Source organism: Uloborus diversus, chromosome 5 (assembly GCF_026930045.1).
Source record: "Uloborus diversus isolate 005 chromosome 5, Udiv.v.3.1, whole genome shotgun sequence".
Taxonomy (NCBI): Eukaryota; Metazoa; Arthropoda; class Arachnida; order Araneae; family Uloboridae; genus Uloborus; species Uloborus diversus.
This window is the reverse complement of record NC_072735.1, coordinates 120268838-120296226: the sequence shown is the minus strand read 5'-3', so window position 1 is coordinate 120296226 and position 27389 is coordinate 120268838. Positions and strand designations below refer to the sequence as shown.

The 27389-nt window shown below is 32.7% G+C and overlaps 1 protein-coding gene across 1 annotated transcript in view; it reads left to right on the top strand.

Moving 5' to 3' along the window:
- LOC129223105 (uncharacterized) overlaps window positions 1-27389 on the top strand; it is a 188650-nt gene that overhangs the window by 63076 nt on the left and 98185 nt on the right. The window contains 1 exon segment of the mRNA XM_054857672.1: window positions 4297-4358. Within this exon segment, the coding sequence (XP_054713647.1) occupies window positions 4297-4358 (62 nt within the window).

Here is a 27389-nt window from a genome sequence, read left to right as displayed (position 1 = left end):
ATATATATGTACATATCCGATATTTTCAACCCGTGAAAGCTAGGATATTTTGTAAAAATTTTATTGTGGAGGCCCCGGGGCAGTAGCCCCGCCTGCCCTCCACTAAATCCGGCTCTGGAAGAGTTAGTCTACGGTGGCTATTCATCCCAAATTTTGACGCCAAACTCCATTTTTATCTGTCATTTAATAAGTAATGTCAAAATCCAATTACATAGACTAGTTTTATTTTTAAAAAGAAAAAAGGGGGGAAATAAATAAGATTTCGTGGATTCCCCACTAAGCATTCTCTTAACCCCCGTTTTTTGAGGAAAAGATTTTTTTTTTTTTTTTTTTATTATTACTCTTGAAAAATTATCTTTCTATTATTTTCTTTTAACTTTCCTTTTTTTTTCTCCTGACTGGGATAGCTTTTATTACTTGTCCGTAGTATACTCAGAAATGGAAAAGAGATAGGGGTGCAATTTCTTCCAAATGTTTGAAAATAGTTCATTCTTTCAGTAATTATTCTCATCAGTTTGTGCAAATGGAATTGATTGAAATTAGAAAATTTAAATTATTGCATAATAAATCTTAAGCTTGTGCTTGAACTGTAATGTTCTTATTTATGATTAATATTATCTACGCGTTGAAGGCGACTAATATATGTGTATAAGATATATTAAGATTTACAATCAATATGCGAAAGTTAAGGGATTTGGGAATCAACCCGGCAAACCTTCTCTCGCCATGCCCCTGTTACATATATTTTTTCTGATTTTCTGTAATTCTAAAATATGTCTCTTAAAAATCTAAAAAATATTTATATTTCTGAAAAAAGAATGCTTTATAATTTTATTATAGCCTTTTTCAATAACTTTATAAAAAAGGAGAACATGTATTAAAAATAACTATATGTTTTATAATTTATTATTCTGCAGAAGAATAAAAGTTATTGGCTGTGCTCAAACTTTTTTAATCAATCGAAATCGGGAGAAATGTTTCCAAAAACTAAAGCTGCTAGAAAGGTTAGGCATTTTGCGCTGTAGGCTGAACATGATATCCAAAAAAAAAAAAAAAAAACAAAAAAAAAAAAAAAACGAACTTATTAGCAATATGGTTAGGAACTGATGGAAAGTCACGCTGTGAGACCACCTCAAAGATCCTTTCTTCCGACCGAAGTATTTTCAACTGATGGGACAAGTGACAGTGATGTACAATTCCCAATGGTAATACAACTACAAGGATTGATAGCTAATAACTTGTCAAGATGCCCGCATTTCGGGAGGAAGGGGGAAATGAAGAAACTTTTATATTCATTCTTTTTCATTCACACGACTTGTTCTATTTTTTCCCTTTGAAATTCTTCATTCCGAAGTTGCTTTTGATTTTTGAATATTTTTTTTTGCAATTCAGATGTTTTATTCCTAATTTTAAAACATCCCATGTGTCTATAGATCGCAGACAGCTGAACCAACATACGCGATAAACACTAGCCTAGGGAAATAGCGAAAAAGGCTGCACGCCTGAAGCGCGACAGCGATTAAGGTGACCGCTTACCACGCCTCCTGTAATTAGTGCACACAAGAACTGACGAGATGCTGCGACGAGGGGGTCTCAGAGTGGACGATTCCATTTCCAAAATAGCTTGATCGAAAAAGTCAGGACCTAACTGTAGTAAAAAATTCCCCCCTTCCCGGTCTTAAAGAGTTAAGAAATGATTCGGTGAACGAACTGTCATTTGCACAAACTGCGTCTAAATAGGCAAAAGCGCACATCTGTGACGAACAAACTCTCACCCCTGCAAACTAATAGATGTGTTCATTTCCGCCTATAAACCGGATATTAACCTTTCCATGTAATCGATGGTCAGACAGTATGTACGAAATGTCTGCGGGTCGTTGCATTTTAAGTCCATTTCCAGGTGTTAGCACATTTGGATTAATTAGCAAATGATTAATCCAAATCCAAAGGTTCTAACATCTCAAAATGAACTTAGTGAGTTTTTCCTCTAAACCGACGATTAATATATATATATATATATATATATATATATATATATATATATATATATATATATATATATATATATATATATATATATATATATCAAAGTACGAATGTATTTGCTTATTTTATTTTTTTCTGCGAAAATCATATTTCATACATTGAATTTCTTAATGTTGTACACTTCTTATGGGGAAAGTAGCTAAGTTTACTTAGTGCAGTCTGATGAGTCTATAACAAAGACGGAACAGAGGAATCTGGATGACATAACAGAGTTTTCTGTACATTGCATGTAATGGCCACTTTTTTACCAATCATTATCTATGTATGCATAGTTTTTCGATACATTTTCATTGGATAGTTCTCATCCAGTGTCCAATAGTCATTAAACGCATAAAATGTCAAATTATTCATTAAAAGTTATCTTTTTTAGTAAACTATAAGGTAATAATTTTTATCTATGATCTACTCAGTACACTTGTTATCTTTACGCTTAACTTTTATTTCGCTATTATCAATTGCTGTCACACTAAACATGAGAAAACTAACCTAGTTCACAAAAGGGATTTGTCGGACGTCTTTTCATCCGTAAGTTCATTTCGTTTGCACTGAAAAAGCCGTTCCTTGTAACGCCGAAACACGTGTCTGCAGTAATATGCAATTTGTGCTTTTTGACGTTGTTATTTCTTACTTTAGTAGTTATATGGTTAATGTTAAAAATAAACCTTAACCACTTTTTGCAATTGTTTTTATATATATATATATATATATATATATATATATATATATATATATATATATATATATATCCGCACGGCGATGCTCGTGCGAAGAATTAAACGAATGTTGTTGAGCAAAAAAATACACGCCCACCCCCGACCTCCTTCTGATGTGAGATGATCATTTTTCTTAACTAAAATGCGTACGCACCTTTTCAAAAGATCTATTAAAGGCTCTTTAGAATTTAAAACTAAAAAATATTAACTGTAGCTTTAAAACTCAAAGTAATCCTTCAACTACATAGTTCATCGCTAGACGCGCCAAGCAACCACGCTACCCTAATCCTGCCCTTTTTGCGAAAGAATAGTCCCCCCCCCCCCTCCCCTGCAATTCAAAGTGTTTCGCCAAATAAACAATGATATAATAAAAAGGGTATAATCAACAATTACAATTAAATTATACGACAAATCAAATTATTTGCTTAGTTAAATAACTATTTTTAACTATAAGAACAAAAGCAAACGTTGAAGAAATAAGGAAAACAAAACCCAATCGAAAAATCCTACAAAATCAAATTATGTACCTGAACATCGCAAAAAAGTGCATTCAAAAATACATTCGCTGATCACAACAGCGTAACATGGGCATGATTCCTCACAGTTCTTGACACTGACGGCCAGCGCCCTCTCGAAGAGTTAACTTACCCCTCCATCTATTAGGAATTCATAGAACTAAAGAATTAATTAAACATTTAATTTGCAATTACAAATATTTCGGTCAATCTGATTTTAAAACAATACCCTATAGCCTTCCTCAGTAAATGGACTATTCAACACATAAATAATTTTTCACTTCAAACCAGTAGTTCCTGATATTAGCGCGTTCAATTAAACACTCCTCACAATATTAGTATAGATATAATTTTTCCCGTTTTTATAACATTTTTTATTCCTACTGCACTCCAATTAGTCATAGCTTGATTTGATGCCTATTGCCTTTGCGAATGGATGGGCTATTTAACACAAAAAATCATTTTTCAATTCGAACCATTTGTTCCTGGGATTAGCACGTTCAAACAAACAAACTCTTCAGTTTTATGTTATTAATTAACTAATAATAAAATTAACTAATAAGAAAAATAAGACAATGTTACATATATATTTTTTTTCCTAAAAATCATTTTTAAGCATCGTTTAAGATTTTCTCTGAAAAGTACCCTCGAGATTTGCCTCATGGCTGACGCGAACCTACGCTCACTGGATTACGGAGCCCACGCTTTCAGGTCGAGCCACCGTGGCTACGAATATTCTGCATTCCAAGCATTTTATATCATAACATAAATTTTCTTGTTTTCATAACATTTTTTTTTTATTGCTGCTCCACTCCTATTAGTCATAGCGTCATGTTATACAGCCTATAACCTCCCTCAATGAATGGACTATTCAACACAAAGAAATTTTCAATTCGAACCAGTAGTTCCTGAGATTAGCGCGTTCAAAGAAACAAACTCTGCTGCTTTATATTATAAGTGTATATAGATATGTATATATATGCATATATATATTATTATTTACTGTAACATTTCTTTTTCAGTTACTACAATTGTTCCAACCGAGACTGTACAAGACGGAAAACTTGACAGTGTTAAGCTTCCAGTAAGTATCAAACAAAAGTTAGTTTTTAAAACTTGTGCGAGAAGGACATGTTATGCTTTATCTTTCCGCTTCTTTCATGCACATCAATAAGCATTCAAGCAAATAATACCAGTTTTGTCTAGATTTGCGCTCTATGTAAATATGGCTCAAAACATAAGTCGTTTGGCGTGATAAAATAGAAAGTTTATTTAGCAGCGGATTGCTTTTAAAATTTTTACCTTTTTTCTGTATTTTCAGATAAATTAATTTATTCGACGTTCTGCGATTCATCAGGGTGCATTATTTCCCCTTAATCTTTTAAGGGGCTTTTTCAATGTCATCACTATTGTACATACAAACTAGGTTAGGTATTTCTAATCAATCTGATCTCTGTACTCAAAAAAAATAATACAAAAAAATTTTTTTTTGACCTTTAGCCTAATTTTTTGGAATGTTAAAAAAGCGAGAGAAAAAAATAGCATAAAATAAAAGATAAAAACCTTATATACGGTAAATTATTGCTTTGAAAATAGAAAAGTGCCTAAAAATTATTATATATGTATATAATGATAATTAAAAACGTATCTATATGTATATATATATGCATATTTAAAAATAAAACGTTGAAAACAAGATCATGAGACGGATAAACGTGTCAGTCAGTCTGCGTGTTTGTCCATCTTATAAATTTTGAAGAAATAGCCCGATTTAATTTTTTTATGTTCCTAAAATTCTTCCTGTATTTTACTTCTAGAAAAAACAAAATGTTTTAATTTTTTGCATTTAAAAAAAAAAGCTCTCAGCGTGTGCGACAAGGGATAAATTTAAAACAGACGTATCTCCTGAACTGAAGCGGAATTGCTTCGGTAAAACTTTGTTAAGAAATGACTGTCGACAAAAAACTTATAAAATGATGTTTTTCAATTTGTTAGAGGTATTTTTTGAGTTATGAAAACGTTAACATCTGCAGATAAAATTAAAATAACTTTCTCTTATCAACCAAATTAACTAAAAATATTTTTCTGATGAAACTTCGAGAAAATTACAAAATTCTGAATTACTTTTTAGCTGTTTTTTTAAAAGAAATATAGAAACACATGCATAGCAAAAGCTTTTCATAAAACTTTCACATTAGTTAGATATTGATTGATTAAACCATGGATAAATGCAAATATCCAGCAACATTTCTTTTTATTGTAAATAATCATTAATGCGTAAAATATAAAACTTTAACATTGCTATTATTTTCTTTCCTTTTTAGAAACAGTAAAGCAAAACTTCTTTAAAAAATATTTATTTATGTACTTGTTGCGTCGCCCAATTTTGCATGGTCTACGTCGAAAATAAAATTTATGCCAAGTGACGTGCGTTCAACAATTAGGCACGAATCAAATATATATATGTGTGTGTGTGTGTGTGTGTGTGTAAAATTTTCCGACAGATCGCGAAAAAATAAATGAAAAGGAAAAATTTTAAATACCCCGATTACCAAAAAAAACCTGAAGTTGAAAGCAATAGTTTTATTTTTTCTCACGGCCAAACGGCACGACCTTGAAGGTCACGGATTTGGACAAAATTCTGCACATAGGTCCATTCCCACTAGGCATGAGCCCAAGTAATGCGGTTTGACTGCATAGGCCCTTGTTTGGCTATAACGAGGGTCCAAAGCTGCTAGTTTGACCCAAGAAATGCGAGGGCGTTACCTTTGGAATTTCAGACTTCGATACTATGTTCGGTGCCTCGACACATTCAATATCTTTTGTAAATACAACGAGTGGAAGAGGAACACCTATTTATTGATAGACATTATTTAAGTGACTTGAAAAATCGAATCAATTTTGTATTTTTTTTTTTTTTAAGTGCCATGCGAAATAAATTAGAGTTTTTCTCCTCTCCCATTTTTTGCTTATCATTGTGGAATATCTTTGATAGGCGACGATAAATATAAAGTTAATGTCTTTATTACCAAATGATTAATACTTTTTACTAGCAAATAATTAATACAAAACTAAAATAATAAATTTCATTTGCAAACGATAAATGATATCCTGTAACTATGTAGTTTGGCAATCAAGTTTTTGAAATTAAAAGTAGTATCCAATTTAAACTTGAGAACCATTTATTAAAAATTAGTATACATCGTAATTAATTCAAGGGTAAGTGCATGCAAATAGCTCATACTGCAGTACAATAGCAGAAAAGGGGTAAAAATGGTAATTCTAAAGAAAAGAAGGGGTCGAATTCTCAACTTTGGACCCCAGGTGCAGCCGAATAGGGCCTGTCGTGAAGCTCGACATATATTTTACGGATCTCCTCTCTTTCTCCACTATCCTTCATCTCTATGTACGCAACGCTGACCTCCATTGCTCTAGGACAGAAGAAGAAGCACTTCGGTCGAAATGTTTTAAAAATGTGTATGGCAACACAGAGTTGAGCTCGGCTGTGGCGCACGTGGGAAAAAGTCAGTTGAGCCACATCCGTTGCCTGTATCGTCGTGTCTCCTTTTTTTTCTTCAACAATTATCATCACCCGTCTTTTTTTTATAAAAATGGAATCTCCATGAAATAAGTTCTACATCAGATGACCGGCGGACATGTAAGAATCGCCTGAACGCTCCACTACGGTCCTGAATAGTGAAAGATATAAATGACCCGAGAGCGTGGAATTTCGCATGGACTCTTCAACTGCGTTTCGTGAATGAGAAAGAGGTCCTCTAGGAATGGATAGGGCAGGGCTGCCCGCTGCTCACCGGGATCAGAACTGTGATATACGAACTGAACCATGCCCAAAGTGATGATATGAAGCGTTCCATTGTGTGATCGACCATTTTTTTCTGGAGTCCGGATATATGTGGAGTTAATGGAAGGAGATCGCCGGCATCCGCACCAGCCAGTCATGTCCCCAAAGTAACAGTAAATGTATCGTCTTTTTATCTACAATTTGTGTCCTCATTCCTCCAGGTAACATTTTTATATCTCCAATCCCAGATGATAAGTCACCATGGATACATTACCTTTTTCTATGCACGTGCACAAACTGGGGAGGATCGTGATACGAATGGGTTATACATACATATTTCACACAACGCAAAAATCTAAGTCCTTTAACAATTTCATTTAAAATTCTACTACAACTTCCCCATAGGGCCTATGGAGTCAAACTGCTTTACATGGGCTCAAACCTAGTGAAAATTGACCTATATCTAGGATCTTGTCTAAATCCATGACCTTCAAGGTGGTGCCGTTTGGTAGTCAGTAGAGAACAAAATGGTTACATATCTTTCTTCTCAATGATTTTATTTACGCTAATTAAAACTGAGCTCGAGGCAGACGATAAAATATTGTTTCCAATATTTTAAAAACAATTTCAGATTTAATATTTCTGTTCTTTACATAAAAACGCACATAATATTTCTCCTGGTGACTTTACAGCATTGGTAGGTTTAAAATTCAAAGGCAATAATCTTCTAAAGGTGTATTTTTTGCGAGCTTTTTCGAAAGATACTAAAATTGAATCCGTCGGATAATTATTTCAGAGCCATTTCATGTCATAGTTGGGTCCTACGTTCAAGTTCAGTTTCAAATGGTGTTTGAAAGAGGAATCTCATAGACATCGCCGGGTGATATGTCCGTGGCCGTAGGGTGGATTGTCAAGCTCATACCACTTGAATTTTGACCAGTGCCGCCAGAAAGATCCTGGAGAGGTGTGGACGCGCATCATCGCGGAGCATAACCATTCCTCGCGAGCCGCCCTGGTCTTTTGTTCTCGATGACCCTGCGTAGACTTTGAAGTGTCTCACAGTGCACACTGGAGTTATAGATGCTCTTGTGTTCAAGGAATTCTACAAGAAAAGGATCTCTTTCGTCAAAAAGGACGGTTAATTAGATGGCGCTCTTTGTAAGAGCTTTCTTCAGAGTCCCTAATCTCCCCTGCGCATGCGAGCATCGGAGTATGCTCCGATCTCTCCCCTTAAGCTGGATACTACAATCGCATCTTTAGATATATCGCACTATCATAGTAGCATACACAAATATCTTACCGGTTACGTTGTTGTGGCGTTTAGTACCTCTCCATTTGAACACACGTAATGTATTAAACGCTTTGTTAAACACATTATACGTTACCTTTAGATCAGGGGTTCTCAAAACTTTTTGAATCGGAGTTTTTTCATGGCACCATAGTCCATCTCTAATATTAAGGTAAGTGCGTAAATGTGCCAAATATGGCTACATTAAGTTTCAAAACCTAAAATATTTCATAATCATATCATCCAATTGATACTCCGAAGTATTTTAAAGACACCAGAGCGTTAAGATGGCTAACCACGGCCTTAACGGTTAACAACCTATTTTTCTTGGTTGTCAAATCAGTGGGAAAAAAAAAAAAGACGGTACGCAGTGGCATTTATCTTTGCAAATTTGTGAGCTACATAAAATAGATTACAAGATCAATGAACAACTTTTTATACTAGCAATCTACTGTGAGCCTACGGCCGCTGAGTGCCAAGGCCGACCTCTCGTCAGTTTGGTCACCGGGGATCATCCTTCACCCCTAAAACTTGACAAATGTATACTACTGAAATTCGGAGTCGGGTCCCTTGTTTCCGACGAGGCTGACATGGCCTCTCGTTGGCACGGGGTGAACCATGTAGAAACAAATTTTACAACAAAATATGGTCAGGTAGTTTTTATACGGTGAAACCTGTGTAGAACGATACTGTCTATAACAATAACTTGTCTTTAACATTTTTTTTTTTGGCCTCAGCAAAATGTCAGCATGAATAATCAAATCGTCTATAACGATAACCTGTCTATTACGATATTTTTTTTCAGTCCCAACAGTAAGGTTGTAGACAGATTTTATTGTATTACGCTTCTGTAAATAACTTTTGCTGCACTTTTGTCCGGCTACAAAATTGATTGTTGATAATGCTTTATCATCATTTAGGATTTCTGATGAATATGAAGTCAAGATCTGGCGATTTTTACCAGGCCACGTTAAAAAAGGGGGGGGGGGGAGGGAGATTAGCCCTTTTGGTCTGTTTGACCTTATTTACCAAACCCACCGAACATAGACAATATTGATAACATGAAAACTTCGCGGCACCCCTCGCCTCTTCCTACGGCATCCTAGGTAACCACGGCACCCAGTGAGAACCTAGGTTATACAGGTAACGCACCAAATGTGATATCATTTACGAATTTGAGGGAAATGAGACACAATATATGTTTTACTTTCCATCATTTCACTGACAAATGATGGTACTTTTTTTGTCAAGAAAACCTCTTCGAACAATTTATGTATATAAGGAAACAACATTATGCTGATAATATGTATGCGTTCTGAAACTTAAGAAACGCTGATAGCAAAAGAAAGCGTTTTGTTCTAAGGAAAAACGAAAACTTATCTTCAGAGCATTTTTCAGAGTTTCTTCCTCAACATGACAATGCTACATCAGTTTTCTAGAAGCATTTTCTGTTTTGGAACACATCCAAATAAGCGACAAGTTTATGCGTTTATTTTTTGATATCTAGCCAGACAAAAGTATAGATTGGCTTTTATGTCGCGTCAGAAGCTTTTTCTTGAAAATATTACTTATGTTAAACGTACTATGCATGGCAAAGTAAATGAATGTTGTGTTTATCAACATAATTTGAGGTTACTCTAATGGAATTGTAAATAGTTAGGATATCGGTACGATATTAAAGGAGTGAAACAAAATAAAAGAAAAAAATAATGCGATCAAAACACTAACCAAATAGCCAAATTACTCTAAATTATTGCAAGTACGAACCTTTTTCCGGAAGTAAGAACTTAAGCAGAAACTGATTAGTAAAAAATGTCGAAATGTAAATTTTGTCTCTCGGTGGACATTCTTTTTGTTCTAATCTATGTATCTTAATAATAATGCAAATGTTATCATGTATTTTCTGTAAAATAATTTGAAAAGGAAGCAAAAACCTACACCTTTTTATATTGCTGATCAAGTTCATCGGTAATAGTTTTACTGAAAACTCTGTAAAAACACATAAAAAGAGCAAGCATATATGAAGAAAAGAGTAACCACTCGATTTAAAGTCACATATAGAGCTTCTTGGTTACAGCTTCACAGAAAATTGACTTTGTGTCATTTTCGTGAAAATAGTTTCCTGTTAATTTTCGTGCGTAAGCTTTCAATAGCTTGTAAAAAAATATACAGTATACCCTCGTTTTACGCGGTTTCGATTATACGCGGTTAAAAATTTGACACCTTTATTTTATTTTACGCGGATGAGTTTCGCTTTTACGCAGATGCGGCAATTCAAACAGTTAAAATTGTCACGCTTTCAAAATCCAAACTTCTAAAGATTGCAGATTACGCGTAATCAATTGCATTTCTGCGCGCTAATAATCGAGCTTGTGTCACTGGAGATAGTTACTGCGATTGGTTCTACAGCTCTTTCCAGAAGTAAAGTTATTCAACTCAAACAGTTCACAACTCACTGGAATCTTTTAGAAGTGACAAAGGAGGCCAAATTGAATGAGGATACCGACGTCAGTGAGACACAACGAAAACGTTCACATTGAACATTTTGAGCCATTCCTAAACATTAGAAATGATCTTTCTGATTTGTTAGTGAAGGAAGATTCTATTATGGAAATGACGCGAGTGATCATAAATACGTTAATGCTTTGCAAAAAACTACATAGAAAAATTCTTAATGACAGCCAAAAGACCATCATAGCCAGCTCCTTTTTATAAACTCCCCTTTATAAGTACACATTACACTTAATGTACAATTAATCATCACTAGAATGGAGTATTTTGTTATCTAAGGAATAAACCCTTATTTTAACACAATTATTAGGTCTCAATTTACGCGGTTTCAATTTGTGCGGCATTTCCGTGGAACGTAATCCCCGCGTAAAATGAGGGTCTACTGTATATTAGTTCTATACGGAATGTGTAGAAAAACGTATTGGATTCATTAACAGTTACAATGTGATGATGAACAGTGACTATTTTTTTCTGGCCGCTCTTGCGCAAAAACTATCGCATGATTATGCTTAAACTCATGTCTTAACAGTAAAAACCTCGATCACAGGCGTTCATAAGGGGACGGTCAACAAATTGAATGAAAAAGAATCTTTCGCTAATGATCCTGAATCGTAAACAGGAACGTCGCAGAATGAGGCGAAAACCCCAAAAAGCACTTAAAAATGTTTTTTAAACCTATTTTCTCGTTTCTTTGTTTACACAGGCATATAATTAGCGACGTTTTCCGATTTATTCGGGATAAGGGTCCAAAGTTCGCAGATTTACGCAGCTAATTCTCTTTCAGGATCCTCATACATACCATTGATGACTAATTAATATTAATTTCAAAGAGTGCATAAGAGTAACTTTTTTTTGTAGAATGTTTTGACAAAAATAATCTTGAATTTTCTAGGATCCTCGTACAGACCATTGATGACTAATTAATATTAATTTCAAAGAGTGCATAATAGTTTTTTTTTTTGAATTTTCTCGTTTTTGGTGCTGGTCAAAACCTATTTTGATTAGAATATTCGATTATTCATTTTTTTGTTCTATTATTATCGCTATGCAGAAGATAAATTAAATATACTCAATTTTTATAAGAAAAAAATATAGACTACTTAAAAGCAATGTTTGTAAATTCCCGCACTTATGGTTCTTTACCGTCTAAGGGTTCCGTTTAGCTTTGTAGTGGACGAAGGACTTTAAAATTCCAGATCTGATTGCCTAAGAGATTTATTTTTTCCTGTGCTAATTTATAAACCCTCAGTTGGTCGGATATAGGAAAAAAAAAGCAATTTCACAAGCGCTATTTGTCGTTTTCGCCACACTGTGCGTCAGTTGGATATTTCACAAATTACTATTATTTGTTGAGCATAATTTTTGGGTTGAATTTTGTAACAATAATACGTGTATTCACGAAACTATACGCATTCAATTTAAAACACCTATTAAAATACAAAGTTTTTTCCCCTCAAGTTTTTAATATGATATTTACGATTTATAGTAGAATTAAAAATTAGAAAATACAATGCAGTTACCTGAAATTGAAATATTAGGAACTCGTTAAAATGATAACTCTTTTCCCGCTCCTCATGCTCAAAAAATTGTAGTGCATAGCTTTATTAATTTTGAACCATGTGGCAACTAATTAAAACTTCCTGTTGAAAATAGTTAACTTAAAAAATATGTACTGAAGATTTGATGAGTTTTATTTTAGTGATAATTGGACAGACGACGGAACATACAGACTTGTTCGTAAATCATTTACTTTTGTTCGTAATCCTTCAGTGCTGCTATTCTGGAAAGTCTGATGAAAGGATTATGCTTGGGTAATCCTCATTGAGAAGGAATGGAAAGTGAAAAAAATGAAACCTTCAATTCTTGAATCAAAAGCTCCCGAGTCATGAGATACATTTAAAAGTAAAGTTTTGTACAAAATCAGGATTCTCCCTCCTGTTTCACGGAAAATGTGTCTCCCATTCGACGAAGTAGCACCTTATGACTTGGGATCTTTACCTCAGCATTTCCTAAGCCAATGTTTGACAGCATGCGAGAGAAACATACTACCAAAAAATTTGAAGTTAAAATATTCAGAATTTGATGAAATACGAACGTTTAAAGCAATTGAACTTTCACTGCGCATGCGCAATTTATAACGTTTTCAATCCAAAACACAGATAGATCCTACACCTCTTTATGAAACTTTAGCTCGATATCTTTAAAATTCAAAAAGTTATCAGCGATCTAATGATACGAATTTCAATAATTATTTGATAGGCGATGACTCGTGAGGGATCGTTCGCAAATAATCTGTTTTTATCATGAATCACACTGAATGACGGCAGGCAAGTGTTACTAGTTTGCGAACGACCCCTTACGATTCGCCGCCTATCCAAGAATTATTGAAATTAAATTTTAAATATATTGAGCTGGAACTTTATCACGAGATGTAGAATCTATCTGAGCTTTAGATTACAAAGATTATAAACAGACATCTTTCGCACACGTGCAGTAAAAATTCACTTGCTTTAAATGTTCATATTTCAACAAATTATTAATATCTTAAGTTCAAATGTTATTATTGTGTTTCTCTTCTATGCTGTCAAATATTCTCAAAGTTTAGTAACGGTTCACGGAAAACTCTGCGTGCTAAGAGCCAAAAACCTTAAAATAAAATTTGTTTTTGAAAGCAATGCTTATATCTCCGTGGATATAAGAGACACACTATCACAAAAATATAAAAATAAATTCTATATAGATTGCACAGTACTGGCAAAAATAATCTTTACATTTAGTTGTCAATTAAAAACTTTACATAAACTTTTCTTGTCATGATTTTACATGGCATGCTCCATTGTAAATTAGCCAAATACTAAATATTCGGCCACAATCTCGCCGACTATTCGGTATTCGGTCAAATAACTAGGCAGCATGCCAAATAAAATCATGACAAGAAGTTTGCATGTAAAGTGGTTAAATGCCAGTCAAATGTAAATATTTTTTTTGCCGGCACTGTACTTCGTGAAACATTAATTCATTTAAATTTTCATACTATAGTCATCTTTGAATTTGTATTTTACACTCTAGAATAATCTTTTATCTTTTGTGCTGCTAAGTATTTCGAAAGTTCCGTCAAGTTTTTTGTGAGCCAACCGTAATCAGACAACAATTTGCGAAGGAAATCGGGTTTTTTTTTCATTAAAATGATTATATCTTCGTGAAAATAAATAATACTTTTACGAAAAAACGTGGAATAATACGTTACTTGTAAAACTACTTTGTGAAATGAACAGCTTATTTTCATCTACTGATACTTATTTACGATGTAATATAATATAGAAAAAGTTTTTTACTGCTTTCCTTTTGCTTCTATAAAACGCATGCGTGTCCCTAAAAAAACATGAGTTAACTTAAAGTCCAAGCACATTCCTTATATGGTGAATGATACTCAAAAATTCGTTGGAAATTTCTCAAGAAAATTTGAAAGCCTCTGGGTACTTTTTGCTAAATAATATATAAACGCACATACAACACGTGACAAAATACTAGTCACAAAAGCTCTTGGTTGCATAAAATAGAAATTTATGTTACACCTTTAATGATTGGAATTCATGTCTTCGCAAAAAGTAAAATTTGATTTTTTTTATTAAAACTTTTTTTTTTCAAACCTTAACGATCTATTTCTAAGAAGGACAAAGCAAAGTAGTTTGTAGAAGCACCAGTCATTTTGATTTGGGTTTATCTACAGTTTTGTATGTATTGCATGCACAAATCTTGTTGAAATGACAACATTTACTTACGCGCTGCCTTCTATTGACAGAAAAAAATAAAGATTTATAATATTTTACATTGCACTTAAAGAAAATGCCGTAAAAAATCTACTCTTACTTTCAGAACGAATTGGCGAAATAAAGTATTTTCTGCTTCTTGAGACAGCTAAATTCATAGCGATATATCTTCTTTAATAAATTTTATATTATTTTTTTCCTTCCTTTTTTCCCATAAATTCTGAAGCATGAGAATGAATATGGATTTTAGGTTTCAAATATAGTTTCGGAAGAACATAAATTTGAAAGATTTGGAGAAGTAAATTCAAATGATAAGACTGTTTAAAAAATATAAAAGCTCTCACATATTTTTCGTACTTTAAAGAAAACCCTTGGTTTATTTTATTTCCTTTTATTTTTTTTCATTTATGAACTAGTTTTCTAAAAATAAATTCTTTCTTGAAACATAAAGGTATTTTAAGGACTATATTTTGGTTTGCGGTCTTTAGAACCAAATACAGTTGGCAATAAAAAAAATTTTTTTTTGAGGTTTTCTTATTTTATGGACGATTTTTATGCTTAAAAAAGTAGTACAGATGTCATTCTCTCACCCCCCCCCCCCTTTAAATATCATTAAACGATAAATTAAATAACCAATCATATTCTTTCCAAGATCGTTGACTTTCACTAATGTCTTGTGGTACTCGAATCGCTTAAACTACCAGTCCATTCCTCTTTTAATTCTTATATTTAATTCTTCAATCCTTTAACCTTTTCAAATTCCATATTAAGAGTTTAGACGTTTACGTTTAGTGTAATCATGTCTTTATAAGTAGCAAAGAAAAATTGAAAAAAAAAAAAAAAAACTCTGAACCACATGTGTAGGGCAAACATATCACGTACGCTTCGTGATCAGAATATGTTAGCATTTTTTGACTAATGCATTTGTCTAATCTCTACTGACAACCAATCCTTTTATAGAAAAGAGAAACCCTGGGATCTCAAATGAATAGCCAAATGTCCATTTTCTCAATATTTCTTCCCAAAAACTAATTACCTTTTTAAATACAGCCTTATGATTAACCCGAAATAACGTGGGGGAAAAAAGGGAAACGTCTACAAGTATCGGGAGAGTATCCAATATTTTTGAACAAGTTAGTGTATACTAATTATTAGACTATATTTAGTGCAAAAAGTAGGCATTGCTGTTGCATCAGATAAACTTATGAAAATTGCAGTTTCCAACACAGAACGCGAATTTTGGAAATGATATGAATAGGTGCCAATACAGGAACATGATCCTACCTCAGCATTTATTCAGACATAGTATTTAAAATGTATTTGCACTCGTGGGGATAACATTTTTTCCACATAAAAAATGTGATGTATGAATTTCAGAATTTATTTCATAAAATTATTGAAAGTTCATCTGGGAACTGCATCGTTAATACTTTTTTTTTTTTTTGCTGAAATTGTTTGCATATAAATGTAATTTTTTTTAAATGACGGATAGTTTTAAACTAACTTCTAATCCAAAAACAAAATCAAGAATATAGAAAAAAAATAACTTAAAATGTATGTAATGTAGTAAATACCGTAAAATTGGAGAACGTTCGTGAAAACGATACATATATTTACCTTTGTCTTTTACATGGCGAGACAAACACAATATATTCTCAAATTCTTTATTTCAAGTAGCATGGAGAAAAGTATTCTTAAAATCTTGTTAGAATTATTTTATAGTTAATTTTAAATATCATACAAAGAATATTTGAATAGTGTTTATTAAGCCACGGTTAAGTGATCGCGTTATTGAAGTAAGTAATATCAGCTTCTTCTAATATTGTAGTTCTTATTTGCATTAATAAAAAAGCTACATAAGTATTTTTTCTTCTGTTAAACTAATTTATAAAAATTTAATCAATAAACTTTTCAGTTTGTTTTTTTTTTACATATTTTTAAAAAACTCTAGTACAACATGCCGCAACAAAGAATTACGTCCCTACTACTCACAATGGATAAAAGTAACAAAGTGAAGGGATTGCGAAGCCACACAGGATTTATACTGTGACCCAGTTGTGTCATATTTCCTGTGATTTTTACTGCAATGTAGCTTCAACCACTAACTCGCGACCAGTAATTAGGAGGTACTTTTAAAAGTCGCGGCAATGCCACTTTGTGATGCCGTTGTAAACCGTCATTCGTAATATGCTGCAAATTGTTGATGACTATACAGTGGCAATTCACAACAGTCGTGCGAAGGAGAACTTTGCATGTCCGTCACATAACATTCAAACACGAGTTGCTGAACTATTACGGAATTTAACCAGTTAACGCTAAAAGAATGCAATCATATTTATGTTGGAAATCCCAAAATAAGGATGCAGAGGCAGTGGGCTTGGAACACAGAACATGATTTATTTAACAGAAAACTGACAGCACACAAACAGTTACATTACTAGACCGCAACTTGCTGTAACTGAACATTCACTACGCTACAGCGTATGTAACTTGGAGATGATGTCACAAGTGGTTACACAATCACGGTTATAGGAACAGTCCATATTAGGATAGATGGGGTTTAACATTGCAGCTCAACAACTCAAACGCCTAAGTTATTTGCTACCCCAATGATTGACAAGATTCATTGTCATAAAATTTATGTTAATGTCACGGTCTTAGTTGCTACACGCTACGCGAGAAAATTGTTCATACTCTTTTTGGTGGCAAATATCGCAAGTTAGCGTTATCATCTGAAAAAGAGTAGGGGATACGGAGTGAACTAAAAAGTTATTCAACATCATCGATTTAGTAAGAATATACAATATTAGTGAAGTAACGTTTAAAATAGCTGCAAGTTGTCGGGAATGTTAGTGCACGTAATGGCAGTCATATTCTGCTGATCTGAAACTTTAGACCTATATTGGTAAAAATACATCACACAGTATGCAACTTCTCCACCAACATTGCCGGAAGTTTATCTCTCTACGGATGTATATCACGCTTGTACCTTATTAATGATACATAATTACGAATACTTGAGCTTGCGCGTCATTTGTCATGCAGTAGAATGTGCAGTTGTAAGTGCTGCCCCGTGTATTTGTGCTGAAATACTCGATTTTGAAAATTGCAGACAGCTTTGTGTCCTGTCCGGCAAGTACAGTTTTATTCAACAAGAGTAAACAATGGTGTATTTTACTCCTACTATTTTTATTTTTGTTTGATGAAAGGCCTCCATTCTTTAAATTGATAATGTTAAGAAACTGCAGAAATCAATTCCGAAGTTTGCTATCAAATGGCGCTTTAAGTGTGGCTCTTCATGCAGCGAATTGCAACTTTACTATATTTAGACCCATTTTTTTTATGACGGTAGCTGTAGCCGTTCAGACATAATTAGGGTAGCAACGGAATTTAGCGAGCCCCCTGAATTTATAAAGTAAATTTTATGAAATTAGTGCATAAAACTACACTTCCTCCAGCAAATTGCAAACATAAACAGTTGGTTCTGTGCAATTATGTTGCTTTACTTTGGTGAATGTTATTCATCGGATGTATAAAATTTATTATTCATCTACTAGTTATAATAAAAGACATTCTTTCAGCAGTTAAGTACGTTCATTCCACAATGCTATAGATGAAAAAGGTCATGATTCTTACAACGAAATATCTTTCAATTTTAATATCTTACTTAAAGCTTTAAATTTCAATTGGATATTTTTTTATTCCAAAATAATTAAAGGACTAATATGTTTCTGAAAATAATCCCTCAGCAGTTGAAAACTTCGCTTTAAGATAATTATTGTTAGAACTCAGACCCATGAAATATTCCTGAGTTTTCATTCAAACGAATAAAAATGGCATTTTTCCCAATAAAATGAAGGGAAATTCATTAAATTGGCGTTTTTACATAATCCTCCGTTTAATTAAAAGACTTCACTTTCATTCTAATTATAACAATCCCCTTTAAATTCCCAATGCGAAAAGTTTAAGAAAGTTTTCAGAGCTTAAAAATGTTTGAAGTAACACTTTTAACCTCATTAAGTGAATAAAATCGAATTCAACGTTTATAAAGTCACGCCTTTTCATTTCGAGAAAAGAATAATCATTAATAAAAAAAATTCTTAATTATTTAAAAGAAAAACAAAATTTTACGGGTACAATAAGGTCTCGTTTTAAAGATTCATTCTCCAAGAATATAAAAGAATCTTTTAGGGATCTAATTCTTAGCGCTTATGGCAAAGTCGCAATTTTTACAGAAAAAAGTCAAAGTACTTAAATATTTTGCTGATATTCAGGGAAAATTGAAAGACATTTTGAGTTTGGAAAAGTTTTGTTCCATACGATATTTTTAAAGTGCTGTCACATTTCACTCTTTTAGAAATCCATAAGAAAAGCTTTATTTTAATGAGGGCACTTTTTTTTCTTGAAGTTTATAAAACTTTTAAATAAGATTTAAAAATATGATAAAGAAACGAATTTTTGATGATTGATAAAGTTTACTTGCATTCATAAAGATGAATCACTTCTTTAACTAGCAAATATAAGTCTTACAAGAGAGAAACGTAAGTTCCATTTACTGTAATAGGGAAATTCCAAACTGTGTACAGTAAATAATTAGTTAAACGTAAGGCGATGTTCTAAAAAGAAGGGACTGAAATTTGAGCCTAATGTGAAAGTAGAATGATGGTCAAAAAATATCACTCTTAAGCCATTATTACAACCATTTAAGAATGCTGATTCGTGGCGACATCAAAAAGGGATTTTTCAGTGACGTCTTCATATTCTGATTTAGAGACTGCACTGCAAATAATCAAACTCTTTATGAACACTGTTTTCACTCGGACTCTTGTCTCCTTTTTTAGAACACTTATTTAGGAACATTTATTATAACCGTTGTAAGAACACTTTTTGCAACATTTTTTGAAAACGTACACTTGTCCCCTTCTTTAGAACACTTTTTGGGGTCAGTTTCCAAAACACTTCTAGAAACACAGTTCGGAACATATATTTAGTTCAGCATTCCTTTTAGCGCACTTTTTAAGCACTTATAGGATCGCGTTAAAGACACGTTTTTGAACACTTCACTGAACATTTTGTGGCACACATATAGCTACAGTTTCTAGAATGCGTTTTAGAACAATTTCTTCGCACTAATATCATCCGAGGATACATACCGCACAAATATAAAAGTAGCTTTTAGAAATTATAAATATGCACTGAATTCGTGTTCATTTTGAGACTGCAGGCTGATGATGGTATAGGCTTTGGATGAATCTAATTATTATTCAGCATAGCTACTATGAAAATTTGAAATTCAATGATATTTCCAAGATAATTGAATAGCTTACAGCAGAATTGCACACGAATGATGTTTACTAATAAAAAGGTTGCAGGAAAATGTAGTGCACAATATTACTTAGTACAGAAACTGCAGACATTTAAAATATTAATTTCCATATTTTAGTTTTCAAAGCTAATCCATACTGTAAAAAGTAATCAAAAGTGTACAAACAAAGGCTCACATAGTTTGACTCTCATAACTTCAGTTTGTTACTTCATAAATTTCATTTTCAAAAATTTTAATTTCTCAAGATCAAAATAAATTTGCCTTCATTGCTTGAATTCGTGCTACTTTGCTATTCAGTGATCTATTGCTTGGTATCTGATCAATGACCCTAAATATTAGTTATGTTCTTTTAAAAATGTTAAGTGCAGTGGTATTTTTTAATGACTAATTATTTCCTTGAATATTAAGTAAAACGATGAGTGCTGGATCTGGGGGCGAGGGGGGGGGGGAGTTGGAACCTTTGCCCCCGTAAGACAATTTTTGGGGGACAACAAATTTGTTCTATTTCCGTGGGGGGAGGGGGGGTTCGTTGAAACTCAATATAAAACTTGAAGAAGAATGAGTAGGAGCATCAGTTTCAAGATTTGCCCTAGCTCGAAAAAATCGTATATCCGGCACTGACAATTATAAATTAATTATTTTTAGTTTTTGTTCCTTGCATAAGGAGGAAAAGTGTTCGCGAAAAACAAAATAAATAAAAAATTACTTCGTCGTCAGTGGCTGGCATACATTTTCAGTTTAGTAGCCCTTTTTTTACCTTTAGTAGCCACTTAATTCAAAACATTTATTTATTTCTTGAATGAGGAAAAAATGTACTACATTAAAACATGAGCTGTGGAAAAGGTATTACCGTATGAGATCTAACTGCAATTCCATTCATTTGCCTTTTTTCTATCCCCTCCCCCCTCCCGCAAAAGGTGAGTACAAACCTTTTGTATAAGCTTCGAAGTTTGTGCTTGTTTTTAAGGGGTGCGGTTTGGATCCTGAAATTAATAATGGCTTTTATTATTGATTGAAAGGCAACATGTAGTACTAAGTTTGGATTGTTCTTACATTGCAAACTAATTGCTTCAAAATAGAAATGATTTGTGTATGAAAAATCATTGGTGCAAAAATTGTGTGGCCGTTTCGGTTCTTAAGACGTGACTGGTTGAATACTCTTTTTAACTTACATCGTATGGCATTTAATCTCCAGATGGCAACTAAATGCCATACATTCAGGCCTAACTCAGACAGTTAATATCAAGTTCATAAACTAATGCAGCTAAATTTAAAATACGCATGGGATTTATGTTTCAAACTTACACACATAACACTAAACTGAGTTTATCAAACGTATCTAGTCATTGAACACAATATGTTTAAAATGAATTTATTTAACTTTATACATACACATTAAAAAATTTACATAACAATGCTTGAAACTATCATTCTTCTACAACCGGGTAAACCATTACCGAAAAAAAAATAAGAAAAAGCCTTTTTTTTTTTTTTTTTTTTTTTTACAAACATACGCTTAATTACGAGAACACAAGCAATACGTTATACATTTATTTGTAGGCTGTAGGGGAATGTGGGGCAAAGTGAAATAGTGAAATAATTACTTTTACTGCCAACAGTCTCGTAATATTTTAACTATATAGTAGCACATGTACTCTATTCCAGTCAGGAAAAAAATACATCTGGAGCTTAAAATTAATGATAATAATGGCAATTTTCAAAAAAGGACATTCATATTGTAATATTTTGATGTACAGTCGACTCCCGCTACAACGCGATCCGACTTACGCGAAATGACTATAACGCGATTTTTTCCCCGGTAAAAAATTTTATTCCTAACGCGAGTGCTTCACCCGCAACACGAAAATTTTCCGAAGGGAATCGCGTTTTTTTCGTGAATGGACCTTCATCCCTTTGGCATCACTAAGAGCGGAAGTTCGTCTAAACACCGCTTATACAAATAACTACTCCTCATTTTCCATTTATTTTTTTCATTCTATATGGGAAAGTTGATGAAATACAATGACACCAAAGAGCGCTATTTCATTTAAAGTTTCTGAAGATAAAAGGAAAATGAAAAATTTTCAACAACCATAGAGTATTTGTTTTTCTTACTACATAATGTTTTTATTTTACGTCTTCCTTTCCCATTGTTCATTGATTTTGTGCATCGTAGCAGTTTTTTATGTTAAATAAAACGTTTTTTTTTTAACACAATAAATAAAAATTCAATTTTTCATTTAAGGAACAGTAAATGGTTTTTAACAGTTTGAGGTGGTGTTTACAAGTGTCTTTAATCGTATGCGTATGTTTATAAAAGTTTTACACATACCCTTTTCCACAACGCGAAATTTCAACTTACGCGAAGGATCTTGGAATGCATCCCTCACGTAAGTCGGGACTCGACTATAAGTCAAAAATTATTTTTGTAAGAATAAAATGATAAAATTGTTACTAACATTTTAAATATTAATTGAGACCTTCTAATATTTAATGCAGTATTTTTTACTTTTTTCAGTTAATTTTAAGCTTACTTGTATTTCTAATATTGACGAGGTGAATGGGACAAAGTGAAATAGTTTATTTCGTTTACTCACTCAATTACACTGTTTGGCAAAAAAAAAAAAAAACCTTCAAAATGCTTCTGACATTTCGTCGGCTGATTCTTATGTAAAATGACTCCCTGAATCCGAATAAGACCTCCGTTTTCTCCCTATACGTACCAATTTTTTTTAAAGGTCCCCCCAAGTTTTTTTCAATTTTCCTTAGTTTTAGAGTATATATATATATATATATATATATATATATATATATATATATATATATATATATATATATATATATATATATATATATATATATATATATATATATTTTTTTTTTTTGGAGGTGAAAGGAGCTTTATATTAATTGCTAGCATAGTTTTGGTGGGCAAGAGAGGTTCAAAGTTCAAGATCATGGACACCGATCGCAAAAAGGGGGACTTGGGGGGGGGGGGGGTATAACCTCTCAAAATAAAAGAAAAATCACGAAAAACGATCTTTTTATTCTGATTTTTTAAAAAAGATGTTTATAAAAACATTTCGGTGTAGAATGAGAGTATAAGACTCCCTTCTATGATTCCTATGTCCAAAAAAAATTTCGCGATGTAAAAAAAAAAACTGTCTCCTGAATGTCGCACGTTGCATACGAGTTGAATCGCAGGTCTTCATTCAAATAGATATTCTTCTGGCTGATTCTTATATAAAATGACTCCTTATTTCCAAATACGACCACCTTTCCCCCCATCACGCCTTCTTTTTAGAACCTCCCCCCTCCCCTGATTCAGAGCCATTTATTGTTTTAAATTTGGAGGGGAAAATGAACATTACAATAATCGTAAACATTATTCTAAATGACTAGAGATATGCAAAGTTCTAAATCTTGTGCATATATAGCAAAAAAAAAAAAAAACCTTGCCAACCCCCCAAATAAAAAGGGGGGGTTCTACAAAAATCATGTAGGAGGAAAACGGAGATCATATTTGGATTCAGGGGGTAAATTTACAGAAGAATCAGGCGAAATAACCTCAGAAGCATTTCAGAGTAATTTTTGCTGCACAGTATGTTTGGAGGGGTTCCCGCCCTGCTTTACTTTTTGCTACAGATGCGTAAGATTTTGAGCTTTGCACATCTCTAATCATTCAGAATTATGTTTACGGTTAATGCTCCTTTCCCCCTCCAAATAAAAAAAATGGCGGGGGAGAGGAGGGGGGTAGGTTCTAAAAAGGGGGCGTGATAGGGAGAAAGATGGTCGTGTTTGAAAACAAGGGGTCATAGGGGTCATTTTACATAGAAATCAGCCAGAGGAATGCCTTTTTGAATGAAGACCTGCAATTCAACTCGTATGCAACGTGCGACATTCACATGATTTTTTTTTTAATTTTTTTTTACGTCACGAATTTTTTTTTTTTTTTTTGGACATAGGAGTCATAGATGCGAATCTTATACTCTCATTCTGCTTCGATTATTTTTTTACAAACATCTTTTTTTAAAAATCAGAATAAAAAGATCGTTTTTCGTTATTTTTCTTTTATTTTGAGAGGTTATACTCCCCCGCAAGTCCCCCTTTTTGCGATTGGTGTCCATGATCTTGAACTTTGAACCTCTCTTGGCCCCCAAACAATGTTAGCAGTTAATATAAAGCTCCTTTCAGCTAAAAAAAATAAATAAATAAATAAATAAATAAGTAAATAATAATAATAATAATTGCTCTAAAACTAAAGAAAACTGAAAAAAACTTGGGGGTCCTTTAAAAAAAATTACGTATAGGGGGGAAACGGAGGTCATATTCGGATTCAGGGGGTCATTCTACATAAGAATCAGCCGACGAAATGTCAGAAACATTTTGAAGGTTTTTTTTTTTTTTTTTTGCCGCGCAGTGTTATTTACAAAATCACTTACGGATTCATTTATTAATTTCTTTACATTTCTTCATTCATTAATTCGCTTATTTATTCACGCCTTCACCCATTTTCTTATTCATTATCTATTTAATACGATCATTTATTTTTCTTCATGTATTAAGTATTTTATTTATTTAAGTATTCGTTCATTGTTTCATTATCTTTTTATTATTCATTCTACCCTTCTTTTAATCATTCATTTGAACAAATTCATTTTTTATGAGTGAATAGAACATTTTTCATTCAGAAAAATATTTTATTTTTCACTCTTTCTGTGAAAAAAATAAAGGGAAAAATTTCCACTTTTTTTTTTTAATATTCTTTCTTTGTAAAGTGTAATTTTCAAAAAAAAATTCCAATTTGTTCATTTAAAAAAAAATCTAGCCAGCTAAGCAATTTCACTTTGCCCCACATTCCCCTACTATTTTTTCTTTAAAAATAATTTTTCCGAAAAAAAGCTTCTATATACCTGTCTTCCTCCTTTTCTCTTTACATCATCAAAGATAGCTAAAATGTTTTAGACGCATCAGTTTTTACAATTTTCTGGATACCACCCCCCCCCCCCTCCTCCAACCAGAGTTTCCTTCCTCTAACATCACTAAAGATAGCTTTGAACTATACTTTAAAAAAAAACATTTTCAAAATATTGTGGTTAATAATACCCTTATTCCTCAAGTTACCTTACAAAAATGTTTTTAATACTTTAGCTTCAAAATATTTTCCGCTGAAAGGAACCCCGGAACATAAAACCCAAAGTTCTTTAAAAATGCCCTAAATGTACAGTTTTAAAACTGCATTCTTACATTTTTTCCTAGAGGTATCCTTCCCCCCTCTCCATACTTTACCCCATCTTTACATAGTCAACGAAAGCTTAAACATATTTTAGACTAGATAAAGCTCCGAGGGAGATCTCCCTACGCCCTTTCCAGAACTGTAAAAATGGCTTAAGGGGGTCCGGGACACATTTTGAAAAATTTTATATTATATACTTTAGAGTTTTGAATTTTTTTACACTGATTCACCATTTAATTGATAAACAAAATCACAACATAAATATGAAAAAAAAAATTATTTAAATTTAATTTGTTTTTTTTAAATGGGGTTGTTTTAAATTGCTATAACTTAAAATATTGTTGGTCAATTTTCAATTTTTTTTTTCAAAAAAGTATGCACAAATATCTAAGCTTTAATTTTTATTCGGCGATTTTAAAAATATTGATTCAATAAAAAATTAAAAATATTTGAAGAAAAATTTCGAAAAATTCGAAGATACTTAAAAAAAAAAAAAAACAATGTTTTTTGCAGTAAACGTTTTTTTTCAAAATCGCCGAATAAAAAATTAAGTAAACTGTTTGAAAACGACATGCTCCAAATTTCATTACTTTATCTTCATTGGTTCTTGACTTATAAGAGTTTGAATGCAAGAAATCGGGAAAAATTGCATCATGGAGAAAAACGCGTTTAAAGTTTTAAAGTTCAATACACATTAGTTAGGTGCGGGCAACAAAAATAATTATATCTTTTGTTCTAATAAAGATAGAAACACGATTCAAACGTCCTTTTAAGCAGAAGAAACGGAGTAATTTTTTAAATGATAAAAAAAAAATTGCAAAATTTGACGATTTTTGTGTCCCAGACCCCCTTAAACTTGTGTTACTAATATTGAATTCGGCATTTTTCTCAGAAAAAGGTCTGATATGTCCTGTTTCCTTAGTCTGTGTTCACCCTTAATCTATCTCTCAATGTAATAGAACATATAAGAACTAAATTACAATTGAAATAGTTTTTACACTGCAACAGACATCATGTTTAGTTATCCAACAATGTTTACTAAGTCTTTCATGGAACTTTTCATGGTTCGAAAATAAAAATGTTTTTGTGTTTACGTTATAAGGTTGTAACTGTTTTACAAAGAACTAAAAGTTTTTTTTTTTTTTTCAAAGAAATAAAGGGTAAAATTTTTTATTCACATGTTTTTTATCACACGGCAAATTAAAAAGTGGGATTAAAGAAAAAACTATTAAGCATTTTTTTCTGAACTAGCGGTTTTAACTATTTTTGTGTCATGACCCCATTTTTAAGAACACGAGACCCGATACATGTATTGTACGCAGGGGCGGACTGGCTGACTTTGGCCCAGTCGGAAAAAGAATTTTTTGGCCCACCTCTGTAAATTAACCCTTACAGGCGCGGGTCATTAAAATTTTAGAAATATAATAAAAAAACACAATGGATGGGATAAATTGGTTATCTGGACATAGATTTTAGAGTCAAATTTTTTTTTAATTCACCCCCTCCAGCTGGGGGTGGTGTCCCCGTTTGTGACCACCGCCCTCCTAGAGCAGAAATTGTTTTCTGAAGTGGTTATGCTTACCTCGTATGACAATTGGAGTAATTTCAAATATTTTAAGCTCTTAAGCATTTTTACTAATTATTTCAATAATTTATGCCATTAAGCATATTTAGAACACAAAATTCAATATTTTTACTATAAAAATTCCAAGATAAAGATGAAGTAAAATTCAAGAAAGTTCATATAGATTATATAAAATTATCTAAATAAGCAATTTAAAATGTTGAAAATATTTTTGGCACATTGTTCTTGCTTTATGTGCCCCCCTTTGTGCTATAAAATATTAAATGAAAAAATACGACTGTATAATACCATTTACAGAAAAAATAATATCAAAGCTGATAATAAAAAAAGTATACAACTGTCTGGTAGGAAAAGCAGATCTCAAATGTGTGCAGTCATGGACCTTCAAATTCACCTGTTCTTGGTCAAAAACCCAAAATAAATAAACAAAAGCCCATTGTAAACTATTCTTTTGGTCCCCCTTTTCTGAAATGTATCAAATTACATATTTCACCCACAACAGTGAGATCAATGCTCTAGACGGGCGGTGTCCACATTTGGGGACACCTGGAAAGAAGCTTTGTTTATGCATTCAAAAATGAACTTGAATCTTTTGCA